Source organism: Myripristis murdjan, chromosome 11 (assembly GCF_902150065.1).
Source record: "Myripristis murdjan chromosome 11, fMyrMur1.1, whole genome shotgun sequence".
NCBI lineage: Eukaryota > Metazoa > Chordata > Actinopteri > Holocentriformes > Holocentridae > Myripristis > Myripristis murdjan.
Window position 1 is genome coordinate 8,472,639 of NC_043990.1, and position 23,185 is coordinate 8,495,823.

General features: G+C 42.2%; 1 protein-coding gene across 1 annotated transcript in view; it reads left to right on the forward strand.

Moving 5' to 3' along the window:
* pou2f2a (POU class 2 homeobox 2a) overlaps positions 1-23,185 on the forward strand; it is a 76,814-nt gene that overhangs the window by 41,214 nt on the left and 12,415 nt on the right. Inside the window, exons 2-6 of the mRNA XM_030063991.1 lie at positions 15,528-15,590; positions 17,845-17,873; positions 18,210-18,266; positions 19,641-19,781; positions 21,662-21,958. Of these exons, the coding sequence (XP_029919851.1) occupies positions 15,528-15,590; positions 17,845-17,873; positions 18,210-18,266; positions 19,641-19,781; positions 21,662-21,958 (587 nt within the window). The remainder of the gene's footprint in view (positions 1-15,527; positions 15,591-17,844; positions 17,874-18,209; positions 18,267-19,640; positions 19,782-21,661; positions 21,959-23,185) is intronic.

The following is a 23,185-nucleotide window of genomic DNA, read 5'->3' on the forward strand; positions in this document are numbered from 1 at the left end:
GTACGTGTGTGTATTTGTGTGTGCTTGTGTATGTGGCGTGTGATGCTGCCTGCAGTTGTGTTTCAGCTGTGTGTTTGGGTGGAGGAGGAATGTTTTTTTTTTTTTTTGTGAAGAAAGAGAGAGAAAGCATGTTTTACATTCACTCCCCATTTACACTCCACTTCTTGGTGGTGCGAGGTGATGCGTTCGGGTGAGCTGGGTGTTTGCACGTAGGTAAATAAAGAGCGCGGCGCTTCGTCTCTTAACCTCTCGGAGCCAGCAGAGGAGCCCACAATTTGAATCCCTCAGAGAGGGAGAGAGAGGAGGGTGTGCAGGTCTGTGTGTGTGTGGGGTGGGTGAGGCAAGGTGGGGGCTGTGGAAAGGAGCCGGCGGCCTCTGCGAAAGGGCCTCCAGTGTGCGTGGGTCTGGGTACCCCCTCTGCGGGGCCCCGATCGATACAAACTCAGAGCAATAAAGCTTTCCCCCTGTCATCTCCACAGAATACAAAGCAGAGTGGGGGAGGGAGGGGGGAGGAAGGGGGAATCAGAGAGGGGTGGGGGGGTGTTTGGGATGGGGGGGGGCGGGTGGCTGTTCTGCTAGCCAGACCAATTTCCTAAACCCCCCTCTTCTTCTTCTTCTTCCTCTTCTCCTTCTCTCTCCTTTACAACCACAACCTTTCCTTCACCCCCTTTCTTTTTTCCTCTCCTCCTCTGTTCTGTGCGTCAGGCCGCCACGGCCTTGGCGGACGCGAATAGACTGACAAGCCGCGTGTATTTTATAATTAATGCTGTTTGAATAAATACGCTTAATAATTCATTGTTGTTATTTAAAGAGAGATTGATGGATTGACCAGGAGAAAAGTAGTAAGAGAGAAGCAGAGCAAAGATCGCACCCAAGGAAAGGTGGGGAAAGAACAGGGGGAAAGAAAACGAATGCAGCACAGAGAAGAGAGAGAGAGAGAGAGAGAGGTTTAAATAGAGGGGGGTAGGCGCCGGTAAGAGAGCAGGGATGGGGTGACGGACTTAGACGAAGGGGGGAAGGGAGCAAAAGAGGTATTACACCGAGCGAAAGATGGATGTGTCGATCGAGAGGAGCTCAGTGCCGAGGGAGCAAGGTGGGGAAAATAAGGGGAGAAGGCGTGGAGGGTGTGTGTGTGTATGTGTGGGGGGGGTATTTAACGGGACAGGAAAGGAGAGGACAGGAAGGGGGTACAGAGGTCAAATAAGCGCTCCGTTTAATTGGAAGCCAATTTAAGTCGGGCTCAATCGATAAACCTGTAAACCAAACCACGTAACTCTGTTCAGCACACAGTAGACGTCAGCGGGAAACACTGGCTTCACCACGTCTCACTCGTTTATCTATTTATTCATTCACTTATTTATCCATTATTCATTCACACTTGCACAATAAGGAGGTTAGATTTAAATTTTTTTGCCTTCATTAGCACATAAAGAAAGACATCAGATTCAGCATCAAATTAGACGTGCAGATAACAAAAGTTCATTATAGTGACAATAAAAAGATGCTGAGAGAGCTGGGTTTTCTTCTTCTGAATCCAAATTCTGTGAGCCTGAATATCACCACTGCCATGTGACAACCTCATACATCCAAATGTTGGTGAAGTTCATATTTACCCTAACACGTATCTTCTACAGGTTGAGGGAATTCAAACATTTTGGGGGTTTATAAACCTCATTTTAAACTCCACTGGATAAACTCAAAAAGAGCGTGGGGGTCAAGCGGAAAATTGAGGAACAGGGTAAAACTGGAATTTGTGGGTGCAAAGTCTACATTTCCACCCATTTTAATGCTAACCAAAGATAAATGACATGAATTAATAGTAAGCTTTTAAAAAAGAGCTTTCACATTCAGCACAGACCGATGGATTTTCTTCGGTTTATGTTGATTTTAGGAAGAATTTACCACAGTTGTTCTCTGGTAAACGCCACCGATAATACTAAATGAAATGGATTTTTGGTTTTGTGGTGATTAGCTTTACAAACGGAGATCCAACATGTCCGATAATACCGATGATGCTTTTTTCTTTGCTCAGACATGAAACTGGGATTTCATGCTGTGCGTCTCGAGCCGCTGTGGCTCGTAACGGAGCACTACAAATATCTTTTTTCTTTATCATCCCCCTCTCATTTTCTGGTCATCTCTCTGTCCACCCGTCTGTTCATTTTGTCATCTACTCTGTTGCACCGAATCTGCCCCCTCCCTCCTCATCCAATCACTCTGTCACACACACACACACACACACACACAAACACACACACGCACACACACCATCAAGGCGAGGCTGTGTGTCTTTGTTAGTCCAATTGTCACTATCTTTTCCTTCCTGCTATTTCCTGTAAGGGCCGATGCTCTGTCACACCGCAGTTCACTCCGCTCCCACCCGGCCCATTTTCTCTTCCTCTATTTTTCAGTTTCTGCTTATATTCCTCCTTTTTTCTTTCTTTCAATACACAGCATTCTCTTCTTCTACTCGTTGTCCATCATCGCCAGAAATTCAAAATTTTGCCACCTGTTTCTCTTTTTTCTTTTTTTTTAGTCTTCACCCATTTATGTCCTTTCTGCCTCCTCCCTGTTCCTCACTACTTGTCCCGACATCCCTCCACTCATCCATTTATTCTCTCCTGCTCCTTTTATTATCAGTGCCTGCCATTTTGTCTGTCTTTTTTATTTTTTTTCTCTAATTCTCTTTTCAACACACCTCGTTATTTTTTTTCCACCCTGAGCCATTATCCCCAGATTCTTAAATTTTTTAGTGCCTGTTTGTTATTTTATTTTGATTTATATTTCATCTTCTTTGGTCATTTGTTTTGCTTGATTTGTGTCTCCTCATACTGTCCCAATATCCCATATTTCCCAACCCTGCCTTTTTTCTTTCTTTTTCCTCCATTTTTCTCCATTCCTCTTTCATCTCTGTCATCTCTGTTATCTATAAATTCCCCAAATTTTCAGCACCTGCTCATCCTCCTCATCTTCTCTGCTCATTTGTTTCCTTTTCTTCTCTTGTCTCCCAACACCATCCTCCCTCCTCCTCCTTCTCCTCACCCCGCACACTCATTTCCTCATTCTCCCTCCATCTTTACGCCCAACAGAGGGATTCTGGGAAGGGAAGTATAGCACAGTGGCCATTTCCCCCTTCTCTTCATCCTCTTCTCCCTTGATTTCTCGGTTTCCCTCCATCCCTCCATCCCTCCGTCCTGCTCCTTGGGGAGGGCAGTAATAATGGTGGAGAGAAGGAGAGAGGGAGGGAGGTGCGATTATTGTCTTGTCGGGAGTCAGAGGAATCGATCGGCGCAGAAATATGTGGTGCGAGAAAGAGGTACTGTATCGGATATAATAAACACTCCAGAGACATATTCGGATAGCACACGTGCACGCTTGTGCGCACTCGTGCACAAACACATAGACACACACACACTCACACGCAATCAGCCCCTGTATCTTTCTCACTTACACACACACACATACACACACACACACACACACACACACGAGGCTCACATGTGTGCAAACCTACACAGAAAGACGTTCAGTACTTTTCCAGTTGCGCACAAACTCACACACACTCACATGTATACGCTAAATTTCTCGTTCCGTCTTGAGAGGCACTTAGTTACATGAATGCAGCCACTTCACAACAGATGCATGACATGGAAAAGAAAAAAAAGTATTCAGGAATCCCATTTTCCAGACAGAATGAGGCAAACATCTTGAAAACACAAAATCTGTTTTTTTTTATGTGCTGTTCATATGGATCTTTGGCCTGGAGACGGGCCTGTTTTTTGATGGTACTCCTCAGTACAAAAGGTGTTTTGTGAACACTGAAAACAGTTCTTTATGGGACATGCTGAAAGTAGTTTGTTGATGTTGACATTAAAAAATGAACCACAAAGAACATTTCTGACAAGCCAGTGGAAGTGGCGAGCATGTATTTCTTGTTCAAAAATGAAACCAACAACATTTTGATTCTGACTTCCAGTGTGTTTTCCACCAGTTCCACCAGTTTCACCTGTTTCCTGTAAGAGAATGATATGAAAATCACTTTAAAAAAAAAAAAAAGCAGGAATGAACCTTTAACACTGGCTGGTAAAGTGTAGACATCAGAACAGACATTAGCATTCAGCACTTTGTTTGCCTCAGACCAAAGCCACAGGTACAGACTGGGAAACATGTTTATTCTTAATGATTAAACACTCTTGCAGTTACACACACGCACACACACACACACACACACACACACACACACACACACACACACAAAAAAACACCAGTGGACACACACAAGTACACACTTGCACATATGCATCCACATATAGTTACAAAGAGACAGGCGCACAAGCACACACATACACATTCGCACACATATGTACACATGCACACGCACACACACATACACACGCACACATGCACACACAGTGATCTTTCATTGCTGTTGCCTGGCAACAAGTCTGTGTGTCCTGGTAGCTGAGTGCTGTCCAGTGGTGCCATGACCGCTGTGGCTGACCACTGCTGCTGAACTATGGATAGAAATATATATATATATGTACGGAGAGAGAGAGAGAGAGAGAGATGAAAGGGTAAGAGGAGAGAGAGTGGTGTAGAGGGGCTGGAAGGATGGAGGGATGAAGGGAGAGAGGGAGGCAGATTGGGAGTTTTTGTTATACAAACATTTTTTCTGAGGCAGAGCTGCCCTGGAAGCAGAAATAATCTCATTGGTCAAATTAATCCGTAATGGGCAGAGTCAAAGAAACCTCCTTTTTCTGGCTAATTACCATCAGACTGGATCCCGATGAAAAAAGCCAAAGGGTAAAAGAGAGAGGGCAGCTAACATTATGAAGCGTGCAACATTTAATGCTAATTGAAAAAAAAAAATCCATTCTTGCAAGTTATCAAGGTTAGCGACACGGTTTCAAAAGAAATGTGAGTGCAAACTCTGCAATGCAGATTATTTATTGTGGAAAACAATAATGTTGGAGAGGACATTGCTCCACCACAAAAGGATGTAGGGACACAGCATGGATTAGGCTCGTTATTTTCATGTGTTCATCACTTGAAAAGGTTAGTTAACAATTAGATTTATAGGCTTTCGGCAACCAAAACAATTTAGTCAAGGTTAGGAGGTTTACCATCCCAACCTCCACACCCTCACTTTTCCCTGCACTAATTCGGAGTCAAACTACCTCTTTTTTGTTGTGGGGAATTGTTTTCCTTATCACTTTCTGTGCATAGAGCATATAATCTGCATTTTTAAGAATTCATGTTCATTTCACAAAATTTAATGACACCGAGCTGTGATTAGTTTAGGTGACCTTCCACGTTCAACTAACCAAACTATAAAACCACAAAGTCATATAAAATGTAGGTTTGATTTACTTCTTTGCCATTGTAAGGTTGCCAGTTAGCGAACTCCAGCTCTTAAAAAAAAAATAAAAAAATAAAAAAATATGTGGCGCCTTGACTCCGCCCACCGAGGTTCACCACAACCAATGAGATTATTTCTCCCTGCAGGGCAGCTCTGTAAATGTTTGTCTAACTGGAACTCCAATCTGTGAAATGGGGAGAGGACGAGGGGGGCGAGAGATGAAGGGGGAAAGAGAGGTGGCAGAGAAAGTGTGATGAGCAGAGAGAGAGAGAGAGAGAGAGAGAGAGAGGGGATGATCGAGGTTAAGCCTGACAGAGACAGCACGGTGAGGAATCAAGGAATTAAGGGAAGGATGCAGGGAGGATGAGAAGACGGAGGCAAGGGGGGAGGGGAGAGGTTAGAGAAGGAGAGAGAGAGAGATGAGAAAGTTCAAGTGAGACGACAATATTAGACGAGGGGAGAGAAAGAGAGGAAATAAGGGCGAGCAGAATAAATCAAGGATGAGCTGAGCAGAGGACAAAGAGAGGTGGGAGGTGAGGGAGAAAGTGAAGGAGAGCGAGGAGGAGACATGCTAATACAAGCCCTCTGTGTATGTGTGTGTGTGTGTGTGTGTTATCTAGCATACAAACTATTCTAGCAGCATTCAGTCTGTAATGTGCGTACTATGCACATATTATGATGACACAGTTCTGTATTACTGTGTGCTGACCTTACTTTGTTGGGGTTTTTTTTCTCTTGACCTGTTAGAGCTAAACAAAACCCCGGTGCATTAATATCTGTCTCTGTTCTGCCCTGTCATTCTATTCTATTCTATTCTATTCTATTCTATTCTATTCTATTCTGTTCTGTTCAGTTCTGTTCTGTTCTGTTCTGTTCAGGTCTGTTCAGGTCTGTTCTGTGTGGTGTCCTTTGCCCTTCTGTCCTATTCAGTTTCTTTATGCTCTGGTCGATTCTGCTCTATTTTGTTCTATTATGGTCTCTTGTTTTCTTCCTTCTTTTCTGTTCTGTTACGTTCTGTTCCGCTCCGTTCTGCTGAATGTAAACCAGGTCTGTGTGTGCAGGCCAGCTAACTAGCAAGCATTGTTAGCAGCCTCTGTATGTACAGAGTTATCATTTCTTCCTGTTTTACGCTCTTGTCACAGGAACATCAGCCAAATAAATTCACTGATGATCTGACAATATTTTGTTTGAATGTGGAGCTGTGAGCAGTAAATGACTGTGTGCCTCAGTGCTGTTTTTTTTTTTACTTTTCTTTTTTTTTTTTCTGCAGCGCAACTTATTAAACCAGGTTCGGACTTGATCATTTTTCAGCACTGGTGACAGGCAGGTAGCCAGAAGCAGCCACTATAGCACTTCAGCTGGATGAAAAATCTCCAGGAGTCGCCTTCTGGAAATTAGGAACAACAGTCTTATTTTCAGATTGAGGGCCGTCGCGTTTTTGAAAGTTCTGCTGTGAGTTTGAATAAGTTTATGGACCCAAGGGTCATGTGCAATGTCATATCAGCTTATAATGAATGAGGAAAAAAAGAAAACATCAGTCTGATTATATTTCTGTAAATAGAAAACATATATTATGACACAAAATGCTGTGGTCAACTGACTTGTTGTCAGTCCTGTAAATAACAGAATGAGATGTTGCCTGGATAGGTGCAGTAAGAATTAGCAAAAGGGTCAATGGTTAACAGCTTGTGAGGAACAAAGACAAAGATCCTATGAATTATAACTCAGCAAAAGTTCTTGTTCATTTTCCTTCAGTTTGTTTTGCCGTCTTTATATATTCCAGCTTCACTTCACTGGTGCTATATGCAGAAATGTCTGAGCTCAGTATCTAAATCAGAGAGTGCAGCCAATGCAGCCTGGATCTGTTTGTAATATTCTCATTACGTGCTGTTAAATGTACCCACATGCACAGCACTCTGCTCAGACTATCAGATTGGTTTCAGTCCATGTTTAGCTCTGACTGATGCGACGATCATTAAAATGAGACATAAGAAACACTGTACGTTCCTCAGATGTGTTGGACGGAATAAAATGTTGGCTGTTTAACAGTAAAAATAGAGATATGCTTTCATAAACACAGTAATGGTCAGTGTAAAAGTTTGCCGTAGCTATTCCAGCTCAGCTATGACTTAAAGTAAGTCAAATCAAAAGGTAAAAGGAGATATAACTTTTCTTTTTGTCCTCAGTCAAATTCATCCAAACTAGAAAACTACAGGAAAAAAGAGAAGAAAATGATTTCTCTATCTTGGGTTAATTTAACGCACATATTATTTCCCTGCACGTTGCTTTACATTTCTTTTAGCTCTTTTTGTATTTTAGCGTTGAATGTTCCTTGCTGTCTTAAGTCCTTTCTTAAAACAACTTTGTGTACAAACCAGTAGCAGTAGTTCTCTCTTCTTGCAAATGACAGTTTTTTTTTTTTTTTAGCCTCATCTTAGAGCTCCCTCTTGGTGTGTGAGATGCTTACAAGGTGCAACATCACACATTGTAGTTATTCTATAATCTTCTGTTTTGTATATCCTGTAGGCTTGTCTAGTGTCTCACAAAATGGTTGCGTGTTACTAAATAAGCTTGAATACGATGGCTGTCGGTGACGCAGGTTGAATGCAAGAGAGCAGGGCAGGTTGAGTTTCACAGCGATTCCCCTCAGAGGCCTGAACTCTCACTCTCATAGAAACACACACTCTCACTCGTGTGTACATCTCTGCTTGTTGTTTTAGGTGTGTGTGTGTGTGTGTGTGTGTGTGTGTGCGGCCCCTCGTAGCAGAAATCAAATCAAATCACTGCGACTTTTACCCCTGTTGCTTGTTTTTCGTTTTCTTCCTTTACTTATATAGTTGCTTTAAATTGTCTTTCTATATGCATTTTATTAATGTGAGGTGAGGTTTTGTGTCAGTGTGTATTTCTTGTGTGTGCATGGACAAGTGAGTGTGTTTATACACATGTTGGTATGAGACGTGTGTGTGTTTGTGCAGTAATTGTGACAGGGGGACAGGGCTGGAAAAGGCAGGCAGCAGCCGGCTTGTTTGTGCAAATGTGTGTGTGTGTGTGCGTGTGTGTGTGTGTTAGACTGCAAGGCGCGAGGTGGCCGAGACCATGCGCCTGACCTCTGACATCCACACGCCAAGCAGTGCCGTCGACCCCCCCCGAACACACACACACACAACACACACACACACAGACACAGAGAAACCCACGCGCCGTCTGTCACTAGCACCTGACAGGCGTGACCAGAGGGAGGGGGGGTAAAAAGGGGGGTTTGGGGCGGGAGGGGGGGGTTGGGTGGATGGACTGGGGGGGGTTAGGACCCCTGCAGCCACCCCATCCCCCCTCCTTTCTCCCTCTCATTCCCCCTTTTCTAATTCTCTGACAGTGACCCTGCCCCCCCTGCACACACACACGGAGGCAGGCAGGCCGGTCATGTCAACCCCAGAAGACAGATACATCATCTGCCCCCCTCCACTCTTCTCTCTCTCTGCTATTAGCACTGATAGGATGAGTAAGGGGGGTGAAGGGTGGGGCCCGCTGCCTCGTTTCCAGGCGGCTGCTGCTGTCAAACTGCCCCGGGCTGGGTGCCGGGTGCTGGGTGCTGGATGCTAGGTGTCGGGTGCTAGTTACCAGTGCTGGGTGCTGGGTGCTGGGTGCTGGGTCCTGGGTGTCGGGTCCTGGGTACTGGATGCTGAGTACTGGGTGTAGGGGACATGGACAGGGGTGAAGTAGGGCAGCAGCCACTCCAACTTAAAGGATTCCACTGTAGCTGACTGATGTTATTGTTCAAATCTAATTTTTTCCCCAGCTTTTTTTTGTCAATTTTGACCCACAACACCTACAATTCTGCGACATTTGTATGGATTGTTTTCGCTCCTTTCAGCATCTACAGTTATGTAAAAATTGCAAAAAGTTGCATAGATATGCAAGGAAAGCATGGGGACATGAAATTGCAGCAACTTGCAGTGAAATCTATTGGAAACAATGTGAAGGACACTGAGGTCCTTTTCCATCTCTGAGGCTAATGAAGAGGCCGGCCGGAGAAAAGCACATTAAATGAACTGGTTTGGGCCATTTGTTATGCTGTTTTTTTTTTTTTTTTTTTTTTTTTTGGGCGGTGGGCCTTCAAGAGAGGCAGATTAAAGTGGGCTGTCTGTGAAATAGGTTGGGGCGTTTGGTTTGGTTTTTTCTTTTTTCTTTTTTTTTTTTTTAGCATACATGAGGTGGATGGGATGGGTAAGGGGGTGGGGGTTAAAGGGACCCATGGCCAGAGGGGTTAGGGGCAGTTGAGGCTTTTTGCAGAAGGGAGGGAGGAGGGGGGGGCTACGGATGATAAAATGGTTTTATGGGCTTCCTCTCTTCATATGCTGAGTGGACGAGGGGGTCTGAAATGAAGCTCCAGTGTGTGTGTGTGTGTGTGTGTGTGTGTGTGTGTGTGTGTCTGAATAGAGCGTGTTATATATGTGCCCCAGCATTTTAGCAGATTGTCTTCCTTTTACATTGTGTGTTTGTAAGAGATCCGTTAATATCATCTTGTTTGCTGTTGTGCAGATGTCAGTGTTTCTAGTGTTAGGCGTAGAGGAGAAATATTTTTATGGTAGACACTTTCACACTGTTTTGGCTCACGCAGACACTCGGTAAAATAAAATATTTATTACTTGGAAGTAAGTGTATCAGTGTAATGTGAGTTGGCAATGAATTGTTTTCGGTGCAAATGCACGTGCCAAATTGAGTCGTGGTGGGAGATTTGATGCTCTCCTCTAACAATTTTACAGAGAAACCTCCATGTTTTGCTAAAATTGTGTTCTTTATCAAAAATAATTATAATAATAAAATCATGACCCCCAAGAGACGTCGTATATGTGTGAATATAACTTTTATTTTTTCTGTATTATCTCATATCTTATATCTGCATTTCTTGATGTTCTTCTATTTTGTCGTGCAGTTGTAGTGTGGGCTGGATTGTGTATCACCTGAACAAAATGAATTTCTCCTTGTGGATAATGAAGGCAATCTAATCTAATCTAATCTAATTCTGAGACTGTAGACAGGATTGAAAATCTGTGTTTGACATATTTCACATTTGGGGTGTTTGTGTCCTTCATGTTTTTGCTTGTGTTGGTCTTTTTGCTCTTTATCGTTTCATCTGACACGACCTTTCCAAATGTGTTTTCCCTAAAATAACAGACATTTTGTGACATTATCACCGGAATACAATCGCGGAATACAAAAAAAAAAAAAATTCCACTTTAAGTGTAAAAAGGAATTACCTTCTTGTTCCTGCAAGAAAAAAAAAATCTGAGTTTGAAGGATGTGCTTTTTTTTTTTTTTAAATTATTGTTGTTGTCTAAAGAGTTAAGGAAATGAGTGTGAGCGACCACAGGTTTCATACAGTGTAGAGTCATGCCCCCCCAACCCACCTCCCCCTCGACATCAGCAGGAGGGTGCTGCCACCATCTGGTAATCCTGTGACACTGCAACTGCCCTGCTCACAAACTCCTCATTCGCCTCAATACTGAAGACAAAAATCCATTTTCATCTGAATTTGTCTTTCACTAAATTTGTGTTGGTGAATGTATGTCCTTTAATTTGCTTTAATTTCACTTTAATACCAGAAAAAATACAAGATTAAAAAATACAGAGTGGCCTTAAACACTTATTTCCATTTTGGTGCACAACAGAAAACAAAATAACGGGAATTCAACACACAGCTCAAAACAACTAAAACACAAAATGCTTACTGGACAGATGTGACACTACAAGTAAAGTGTTTTAATACCAGACAGAATGATGCTCTCAATTTTTATTATTATTTTTTAAGCACATCTTTGTTAGGAAGCTACTATTACTAGGAGCACATCACATTTAGATGAGAGCAGTTTTCTGGGGGTCTGGGGCCCTGCTGGGGTCCTTGAGGGGCTTCCAGGGTCCTCAGAAAAATGAGGAATAGTTTAATTTAATTTTATTTTAATTTATTATCAATTGTTATGAGAGAAAAATCCTCTATGAGTGATTTCAACATGATGTTTTAATCTCACCACTTTGAATCTATTCCTCAGTGTTAGAGAACCTCTTAAACAATTTAGTAGGTGAAAAAAACCCCAAAAAGTCTCTTCTTTCAGGACAAAATCACTTCACATGGGGGTGTGCAGCTTAATGAAAGTCAGCTTGGGGGTCTGGAACATGAAAAAATGTGAAAAGCGCTGTGCTGTGCCAGGGGCCGCAGAGGAGAGGAGAATAACATCAAACACAATTGGGGAAGAAAAGAAAAACGATGAGGTGCGATCAGATCCTGTAAGAGAACGAACCCAAGCGCTTTCCAGCCGAGCAACACTTTCCACTTTGTTATCGTCATGTCCCCTCTTTCTGTCATTTTCCTCCTCCTCGTCCTCCTCTTCTTCTTCTTCTTTTTTCCTCTCTTCTCTCATCTCGCCTCAATTTTGTCCTCCTGAAAACAGCCTCACATCTCTCTCTCTCTCTCTCTCTCTCTTCCTCTCCGTTTGCTCCCCCCTCTTTCCTTTCCACCCCCTCTCATCACACCTTGAACTTGGCTGTGACCCTGATGATAAGATTACCACACACACACACACACACACACACACTCACTCACTCACTCACTCAAGGATTATATATAACTTCCAATAAGCCCCGTTTTCTTCTTTTCTCTTTCAAGTGTTCTTTCTTTTGCTCACTCACATGTTCTACATCATACCGAAAATGTTGGCATTCTGTGTGTGTGTGTGTGTGTGTGTGTGTGTGTGTGCACCATAGGGTATAAAGCATGCACTGAGGCAGCAGGGAGGAAGCTATAGTAGGAGGAAAAGAGGCAGGAGGAGGAAGGTAGAGCATGAAGTGTGGTTTAATTTTTTAATTTTTTTTTTACAATCAGCTTTCTGTCAGACGTGTGAACATTGCGCCACAGACAAAGTGTGTGACACCACATCACACCCACACAACTCACATTTTAAGCTCCTATTGACAAAGATGTGTGTTTTTTTTATTGAACCAGAGCCACGGCCCGTCTGTTTCAGCTTGCCGTGATGCTCTTGTGCAAGAAAAAAAGAAAAAAAAAGAAGGAGAAACAGATATAAGAGCACATGCAGGACAGGCAGAAATTAAGAAACCAGAACAGAGAACAGAGGATAGAAAAGGAGTGTTTTATTCAAGATGGCGGCGCTGGTGCTGAGTAATGCCTGGTGCTCAGGTAAGCAATTCCTGGGGCGTCGTTTCTTCTTGGACCAATTATACTGCTGTGATCCCAGAAGTCAGCGTGAACGGAGCGTGTGCAGAGGGCCGCACGTCTCCAAAAACACAACCTCAGTCCCTGCTGGGTCCGTAAAATCAGTTAAATCAAAGTGTGATGTGTTTAGAGGCAGAATCAGTTTTTATTGGTCATGTAATCACAGAAAACCAGGATTTTCTCTGTATGAGTGGCTCTTGTTGGCTGCTAAAAATATGAAAGGGAAAAAAAACAGCACAAAATTCTAAATAGGAATATGTAAAATATAAAATCGTGACTTGTGAAAACGTCAAAACTCTGAGATGAAAACTTCTCTGGGACAAGAGCAGCTTTTGTTCTCCCCAGCGTGTTTCTGGGTTCGTCACGTGAGTTTCCAAACCACAGAGGAGGAGGAGGATGTTACCTGTGATTAGAGCATGACTAATCGCAAAAATATGAATTGCCATGTTTTCACCAGACAGCAGCAATTAGCAGTTATTCTTGTTTTCATAATTTTGTTTTTAAATGTATGCTGCCACAGCTCAGGCTCACAGGCATGTTCCTCACGTTTTTTCACAAAATGGAAAGAATAAGAAATAAAAACAGTGTTTATGATATTAATTTGAAGACTTAAACCCTCACCATGCTGGACCCTGATTGGCCAGCAGCATATGAACTAAACTTGCTGAATAGAGACTTTCCTGTTCACATGCTGCAAACTGATGGGAAAGAGGAGTTAGTCAGAAACCGCTTGGAAATAAATGCATGGGCTTTAAAAAATAATAATAATTTTAAAAAATCAATAATAATAATAATAATAATAATGATAATAGAAACATATCAACATATTTGATCATGTGTATAGAGGAACATCTGTTTTCCTATAATATCACTTGTTTCAAAGACATGGAGAGAACAGAGTGCATTCTTAAACCACGTTTATATTGATATATATTATATTGAGAATTGAGAATTGATAAATGTCAGTTCAGTCTTTATTTATTGGTTGCTTGTAGGAGTTTAAGCCTGTTCTGTGAAATGTTCTGAATAAGAGCATTTTATACTTTAGCTAAGATGTGAATGTAAATGCCTTTTTATGGTTTAGAAAATAATTTCACTGCAAAATAAGAGTCCGTATTTAGCAGAGGGAGAAAAAGAGAAAAAATATTTTGTTTGTTTGCATTTCAGCCAATTCGGTTCTGGGTTAATATTAATAATGTGACTTGTGTAGCTACCACTGTTTTGGCTTGTTAATTGAAGAATCGTTTTGGAAAAATGGACGATGTTCAGCAAAGAAGTTTATTTAAAAAATAAAATTCAGCCGCAGTATAAATTTTAAATATAAATCGGGTTTTTAAATGGAGCCTCTCATGTTTCTCCATCAGCAGTTTCACTCTGAGCTTATTGTCCGGGTGTGTGTGTGTGTGTGTGTGTGTGTGTGTGTGTGTGTGTGTGTGATAGAGAGCACAGTGAGTCAGCAGTGGGTCACCACATTTGATCTCCTCGTTCAATTTTATTTTACATGAATATCATCAGCGATTGCAGCATTTTTTCCAAGGTAACTGCATCACTTCTTACCTTTTTTTTTTTTTTTTTTTTTTTTAAATATATGTACGCTATGTATACCTGACACATCCAGGTGTTTTAGACAAAGGCGCTCATCCATTTTCACACCTCGGTCTTCACTCTGTCAGGGAAATGGCAGAGGATCCACGCACGGAAACGAAAACGGGACTTTTTTGTCGTTTTCAGAGCGAGTCTTTTACTTTAATCAGACGGCGAGTTTTACAAATTTACTCCGTGTATCGCTTCTTATTTGAAACAACTAAACATTGAAACTCTGTTTAGACGGTCAATGACTTCAAAAAAAGATAAGTAAAATAAAATAGGCTACATTGTTTCCATGCATCATAATTGAAATAAGCAAATCTATCTAACAAGCTGAACTGTCGTCTGCGTGTGTTGTCGCTATAATATTCCTATAATATTATGTATCTTTTTCATGACTTTATGCTATTTTTCCCCACATTGTCCTGCTTTAATTAAAGGCTAATTCACATTACACAGGGCGCATTTTGCTTCCTCTGACACTCGTGTAACATACAGGTTGTTTTTTCTTCAGCATAATGAGTCAAATATTTATGCTAAAAAATCAATCGCAAAATTCAGATGAATATTTAGGCTTGTTGAATTAAATTTTCCATTTACCAGTCAAACTGACACTATTTTTTTCATTCAGATTTAGGCCTTCACTTACAACCCAAATGAATAGTTTAGATAGTTTAGACTTTAGATTAATTAACTGACTAATTAATCCAAAGTCCTTTAATCATTAACTGAATTGCAAACCTAAATTATTAACCTTTTAAATATTCCCATGCAAGCTATTACAATTAAAATTGTACACATAGATTATTTAAATTATGCAAGTTTATTTACAGATATTTCCACATGACAAATTTCTTTATTTGGATTTTATTTGGCATTATAATGACACATTTTATTTTTTTATGTTAGCATGTAATATTATTTTAATTGCAGTGAAATAATCCTCTGTGTGATACTGATACAAACTTATAGTACTGATAGACTTATAGTATTATTAATGTGTGTGTGTGTGTGTGTGTGTGTGTGTGTGTGTGTGTGTGATAGAGATATTGTGTATATGCATGTTAATTCATTTCACCTTCATTTATCGACTTCGCAGTCTATGTTGTTGTTTGTCAACTCAGTCCTGTTTTACACTCACACACTCACAAACACACACACACACACACACACACACACACACACACACACACACTGTGAGCACACCAGTTACAAAACACAGTCTTCTGCTGCTGGTCATAATGTTCTTGGTCAGTTGCTTTGCTCAAGGGCACCTGGACAGCCGCTGTTCAGGAGGAGAGAGGATTTGAACCCGCAACCTTAACCTAACGTGTGTGTGTGTGTTTTCTGCAGATATCAGGATGTCCAAAGCAGAGGAGGAGAAACCTGGGGCTGACTATCCGGGAGACAGCTCAGGTACAGACACACACACACACACACACACACCTTCATATGTAAACTGTCTTTGAATCATGTTAAATACGTTTGAACAGAGAAAGGTAAATTGTCCTCTTTCAGAGCTCAGCTTTCGTCCTTTCTTTTTCTTTCTTTTCATGTTTTCCCTCATGTTTTCCTCCCTGTGGTGTGTCGTATTTGCAAGTTACTTTTGAAACTGAGTCATGTAACTATTTTAATTACTTAATGTGATCTAATGTAAGCTATTACATTTGATCCCGTTTTGCTTTCTTTTCTTTTTTCCTTTTTTGACAAATGTTTATTTTGTACAGTAAAGCTGAAAAGTCCTAAAAACATACATTTTTTCAGCAAACTCTGACTGTGAAAAGGAGACATGTGACCAGAACCTCAAACAAGTCCACATTCAGGTCAGCTCTGTGCTGAGCGCTGATAAAACAATAGGACCCGGTGCTGTTTGCTGGTTCCTGAATGACTCTTTATCAAAATCTGCCAAAAGAAGACATTCCTGCACAGCCAAAAGATGCAAGGCAACAGCATGAATGTTATACTCTACATATAAGGGTCTTTTTTTTTTTTTTTTTACCAAAAATAGTGTATTCGCATGGAAGCCCTTTGTAATCACCATCATTTTGATCATCATAATTTTTAATTTAATTGCATTTATTTCTCAGTAACTGTAGCTGATTTCAATTACAGTTATTTCGTATTTTAATTACATGTAACTAGTTCCCCGCCAGCACTGCATGTTTGTTGGGTCAGTGTACTTCTTTGATATTGCAGTGCACTTAGTTGATACTTATTGCCTGTGTGTAGGTTTCTTTGCCCCTGTTTGAAGATAAACTGATGTTCAGTTCTTATCTCTATCATGTGAACGCCCAGCCTGGCCTGAAAAGAAAATATTCGGATGTAAGCAGTCACAGATCAGAGTCAGTGGCTCATCGCAGAGCGGGCGAGGACCTGTAGTTGGCCCTGATTCAAGTAGAGTCAGACAAACGGCGTCGGAGGGGCGGAGCTGAGAAACAAGTTCAAATTCGAACAGCGTCCTAGCAAACATGAGACATTTATGAACCATGGTCAGCACCATGGATTTTGCCAAAAACCTGCACAGACTTCAGTCAGATAAAGGACAAAGCAGGCAGGCAGCCAAGGACATGTCCGATGACAGAAAGTGAAGTTTTATGGGCAGTGGTAATGACTGCCTAAATAACCACATGCAACCACACAGTCATCAGCGTTAACTCAGTTAAGCAACAAACCCCGAAACGACAACAAACTTGTTTGCACGCCAAGCCGTGCCGAGAAGCTGGCGTCTCACACATGAATACAGTCACCAACAACGCCGCTTCTGAGTCAGTCCAGCTGGCCAGCAGCTATGTCAGCAAATCATAAATTATGGAAATTTGACAATTTACTGACAACACCTTAACCCAGGGGGTGCCGGGACGCCCTGGTGGCTCGCCGCATAGGAGCGCGTACCACGTACCAAGGCTGAGTCCTGATCACAGCATCCCAGGTCAAATAAAGCAGAAATGCCAAAAAAAAAAAAAAAAAAAAAAATCCAGCGGGTGCCACAGTTTGAATCGAAATCCAATCCAGTAAAAATGTAATCAAATCCAAATGGTAGCTAGCTAAGATATGTTCAGTGAAACAGCAGAATATCCAGTGTCCAAAACCTCAGTGAACACACTAGCCAAATTCAAACATGACAGGGCAAACACGTCAATAATCTTGGCGGTCGACTCAACGATCATGACAATATCACACCACCTCTTGATTTTCCTGCAACTGATTCCAGCGATGCTCAAATCCTGTTGGTTTTATGCTTTTATTGTTATAAAAACAGCAAGACAAATATAGGAATGACAGGCTGCTAGCTTTAAAAACCTCCTGGGCGCCAAATGGACTCAGAGCGGCAGGGCCCTACTAAGGGGGTATTGAGGGGTGGAATCATCGACAAGACAAACAGGCCACAGTTCTCCCCGCAGCTGTTTGCTGCTTTACGGTCAGGGTAAGGAGGCGAACCCCTTGGCGGTGGTGGGATGGCGTGGGTGGGTGGGTAGTCACTGCAAGATACTGCAATTAGTATTTTGAAATTTAATTACATGATGCTGTTACATGGAACTACTTACTCACCACCACTACATATTAGTCATCACACTTATGCAACTTGTATGATTCTTAGCTTATCAGAACACACACACACACACACACACACACACAGTCTAAATAACTGGTATGTCCTTTTGTGTTTCAGACTCTGACCGAAACAGCCCTGATGATCAGGTTGGTTTTCTTCCATTCGTGTTAAACTATATATACCTTTGTATGTGCTTACCATCGTGTCATAGTGAGATGTAAAGAATTCACTGTTCATAAATGTTTAGGGAGTGTTTAAATACAGTCTTACCAACTTATTAGTGGTCATGAGTCTTTTATGTACAGAATAGTGTTTTAGAGGAAGATAGTCTGTTTTTTTGTATTTAGTGATGAATTTATTGTTAAAAACCATCCTTGCACCTTGTACCTTTTTTTCACAAAGTGTGTGTGTGTGTGTGTGTGTGTGTGTGTGTGTGTGTGTGTGTGTGTGTGTGTGTGTGTGTGTTTGTCTGTCTGTTACAGGTCCAGCCTATGAAAACCAGCCCCTTCAGCCTCTCCCCTACCCCGGCTGGCAGTAAGGTGATTTGCTTTAATTCAGTTCAGTTAAAACAAAACGTTATTTATCCCTGAAGGGCAATTCCTGAAAGATCTGCTGCGTTTTTTTTTTTTTTTCTTTTTTCTTTCTTTCTTTTTTTTTTTTTTTTGGTGTGTGGATTTCCGTTTGTTTTCGCTTGGATGCTGGGTGAGTCTCTGAGAAAAACGGCACCTTATATGCAAATCAGCATTTTTTCTCCATGACCAGGTAAGCCACGCCCACTTTGCTACAACCTAAAGAGGCAGCTTCAGCAGGCGACCAGCTGCACATGTGACAGCCGCGAGAGCAGGAGAGACAGAGGGCACACTCACATGCTGAGGAGTTTTCACAGAGATACAGACAGAAAGAAAGACAGAAGGAAAGACAGAAAGAGAGAGAAAGAAGGAAAGAAAGAAAGGGCTGACAGCTGGATGCTGAGAGAGTGATGACAGACATGAAGATGTACAACGCGGCAGCAGTGATGGACAGGTAATGTCAGAGCTGGTCAGAGTGGCCAAGTGAGGACAGGTACAGGCCAGCAGGGCAGTAACTTTCTGACACCATGGAAACGATGATGATCGACGCTTTCCTCTGGACTGATGACCAGTAAACACTTGGTGCTGTACGGCAAGAGAGTAGGGCCACTATTCACCAAACAGGAGCATTAACCAAGGATCGGCATGTTTATTTCTCATTTCTACATTTTTTGTTCTCACCTGTACAGTCTGATAACCCTAACTCTGTGTGCTGTGCTGTGACTAACATAAAATCAGCAGCATTTAAATCAAGCCATTTTCAGGTCCTAAAATACATTTTTGATCAGTTTAATCTTCAGTTTTGGCAAATATGGGTTGTAACTGCTTCCATAACGTTTACTTTGCAGGGCTCATAATGATGCAGCTTCTGAGAGCTGGGATCAGATGAATATGCATCGATCTCTCTGTGTGTTTTGATAAATAGTGAGGCGAATGTGTTCTGTTGAGATATGCATGCCCTGACCTGCTTTGTGTATGTGTGTGTGTGTGTGTGTGTGTGTGTGTGTGTGTGTGTGTGTGTGTGACGGAAGAGAGTGAAAGGGAGGTTAGAGCTCACGTCTATCTTACATCACTCCTTTCCAAAACTCTTCCTCCCTGTGGCAGCAGCACCACAGCTGTACAGCAAAAGAAAGAAAAAAGGTTTCTGTGGTGGGTTTCTATCATTTTGTCGGCCACCAGTGGAGGATTATGTTTGCACTAAGCCAGATCTGATTGTGTTTCTGTGGGAATGTGTTGCTCAACACAGGCATGCATGCTTAGCACACCTTCCTTAGATGGATACGAGTTTAAAAAAAAAAATGTGGACAGCTGGTAAAGGAAATATGTGTTTGTGTTTTCCTACAGGCAAAGAGTGAGGAGAGCCCTGATGTGACCCAAAGCACTGCTCCTCCTCCTCCTCCTCCTCCTCCTCCTCCTCCTTCCCAACAGCAGCAGACCCAACACCACCACACACAGCTGATGCTGGCTGGTAGTCAGCTAGCAGGGGTGAGAGAGCAGACATACACACACGCAACATTTATACATGTGTAATATTCTACGTGTCATGTTCATACATGCGCATACACAGAAGAATACATCAAAACACACTCACACACACTTGGCAAGGTCTGGCAAGCAGTCAGCTAAGAGGAATGAGTGAGAGCCAGTTTGACGTTGGCGTGCTGACAGTTGATCACAGTCAGTGTGACTCAGCTCCAGCAATCCTCCGTTACAAGTGTTTCCTTAGAAAAGCACTCAACTGCCTTCTAATGGAGTCACAAAGTGAGCTAAATCCCCAGGTCCCACCCCCCAATGGTGCATCTGTATACAAGACTGTGCATGAAAAGGGTTTTTTGGAAATATGACGACACCAAAATACTAATAACCTGTGATGGCAATCTACAAATCAGCCAGAACATTATTCTGTAGTATGTTCTGGATTAGAGCAAATGTGATAGTCTACACAAAGAGTTTATTTGTAAAACTAGATAAATGTCATTCCTGGAAAATAAAAAAAGAACTGACTGTTGTGTGTCATGCTTCATATGATGTATTTTATGAACCCAACATCTGTTTGGTTGTAAAAGCTGATATCACCCATGCATTAGCCTACTGGTTTGATTATTTGATTGACAGGAAAAATGATAATAGAGATATACTGTGTATAGAGTTATATTATATTTTCTTTGCAAACAACCTCTTCAGTCACACCTTCACTTTGTGTTCTTTGGTCCATTTTGGTTGTGTCTTTGTATTTAGTTCCTTTAAGTTCACTCTGCCTAAAAACACATAAACCAGAGCTTGTAAACAAAAGTCATATAATTCAAGTAGATGGTTTACTGAACAGTTTTGATAGCCTGTCATCCTGCCAGGTTAGCGGTATTGTCATCGAAACAAATCTGATTTCAGTTCCTGTAGGTTTAGCTAGGCATGCTGGACTTGTCTGCACTCCTCTCCTTCGTTCCCACCAGTTAAGAGCAAGTGAAGAAATAGCGAGTATGAGCATCAGATGTCAACATCCATCTTCTCATCGCCACAAAACTACAGGAGTAAAGTAAACTGCAGGGTTTAAAGGAACCACTGCCAACGAGCTTTGGTGTGAACGTGTCCTCATGTAGTTCAGGTGAAAGGGCAATCAGGCACTCGTACTGCCTACAGTAAAACCACATCATGTAGTATTTAGATTACAGTGGAATACCGACACTGAAAGTTGTTGTGAGTTAAGTGGATGGGCTTTCTTGCTTGTCTTCCTCTGGCATGCTTTTACTGCCTGCTGAAATACTCACCTACAGTACACCTCTGCTCCTGCCAACGCTCAGCCTGACGCTGCTCTCTGTTCTCTCTCCTGACTAACACCTCTCCCTTTCTCCCGTCTTCTGTCTTTCTTTCCAACCTCTGCTCTCTTTTATGGCTTGACTGTCCTTTTTCCCTCTTTTGGCTTCACCTCTTCTTTCCCTCCTTGTCCTCTTGTTCATCCACTGTCTCCTCCTTCTTTTTCTCTTCTTCTTTCCAAATCCATTTTATCCTCTTCCTTTTCCTTTTTTCCTCCGCTCGACTGTTTTCCTTTTTTCCTTTCCTTTCCTTTTTTCTCCTTTTCATTTTCCTGTACCACACCTTATCCTCTCTCCTCCTTTATTTGCCTGTTTGTATTATCATCCCCACTCCCATCCTTGTCCTCCTCTTTCTCCCCTCTCCTTCTCTGTTCTCTCCTCTTCATCCTCTCTTTCTCCTGCTTCCTCACCCCCCATCTCTTCCACCTCATCTCCTCCTGTTCTTCCTCTGCATCTCCTCCCATCTTCCTTCTCTCCTCCTCAAACTACCCACTCTTCCCGTCCTGCCCCCCCCTCCTCTCCTCTTCCTCCTGTCTTCCTGCTCCGCTCCCCCAGCTTGCTGCTCTCCTCCCAGCCCAGCAGCAGTTGCTCCTCCAGCAGGCTCAGGCTCAGCTCCTGGCGGCCGCCGTTCAGCAGTCGAACGCTGCCCACGCCGCTCACGCCGCCCACGCCGCCGCGCAGCAACAAGCCAACCAGCAACAGCAGCAGCAGCAGAGCCAATCACAGTCCCAGCAGCAGCAACAGCAGCAGCAACAGCCAACCAAACAGGAGCAACAGGTCCAAGCCCCGCCCCCTCCTCCTCCGCCTCCGCCACAGCTTGCTCTGTCGCAGCCAATCCAACTCACTGCCCAGGTACAAGCAGCCAATCAGCTTGAGAGCTTTATGGGTGTATGTGCAAATGTTTTGAATGCCCATTTTAGTCAATGAGTCCCAAAGAAAACAATGCAGCCAAAGTCAATACATCTTTCATTTGCATTTGAATACACTGGAAACAATCCATCATCCCTAGAGAAATAAACGCTCATAAATAAAGAGGTTGATGATCATAGCAACAACAAAAACATTTTAGCTTTTCAGAAAAGCATTAATCTTCTGTTTTTTCGTCCTTTAACATTCCCGTTCCTCATAAGTTACATCTGTTTTCTATGACATCTACTGTCATCTGATGCCATAAAGATTTATGTCAGGTCAGGAGGTCAGTTTCTGTGGGGTTGATTGTCGCTACACGCCTGCTCACTCTGCCGCAACTTCTGCTGCGACGCTGCCCCCTAAACTCGGGCAGCATTGATGTTTCCCAGTTTTACTAAGTTTGAGGTGGCGTTCATGTGCTTGTAAACTCATGAATATGATAAATAACATTTTTCAGATGAGCAATTGGAGGCACCATTTGACCCTTGCACTCATGAAACCAACAGCCTTTGCATAATTTGGCCTTCAGTCTACACATAAGCTTCGTTTTTCTTATTCTGTGACGTTACCTGTGTTTGTATTCAGTTTTCATGCACATTATGAGTCAACTTTTGAAAAGTTGACAATGTTACAACGCAAAATCAGATCCATTTTAATTTAGGGGTTTTATGTGAATAAGGCTTGCCAGTGTGTGCACAAGTGCCAAGATCCACATTTCACAGTTTGAAAACAGAGCAGCCATTCCACAATTTGCATGCCGTGCTAGAGAAATAATTACAATTTTATGAAATCTCACTGTACTTTTTGACATAATGCTTTGGCTGAGTGATGAGAATAGAAATGGCTACAGCGAGCATGAAGATGGGTAAATATTTCTGAGAGTTTGTTGTACAAAGGAATTTTAAAATCTAGGCTGTTAGTGAGAAAACAATCATTCTTTCCCTCCTGGCTAAAGACATAATTTCTCCAACCAGGATAGGAACACATCAGGTCTTCTCATACATAATCATTAGTTCACAAAATGTGTTTCCATCGTGATTTTTCAAACAACCTCTAATAATACTTGATACTCCACAAAAAAGTCAAAACATTGTTATGGTATTTGTGTGTGTGTGTGTGTGTGCGTGTGTGTGTGTGTGTGCGTGTGTGTGTGTGTGTGTGTGTGTGTGT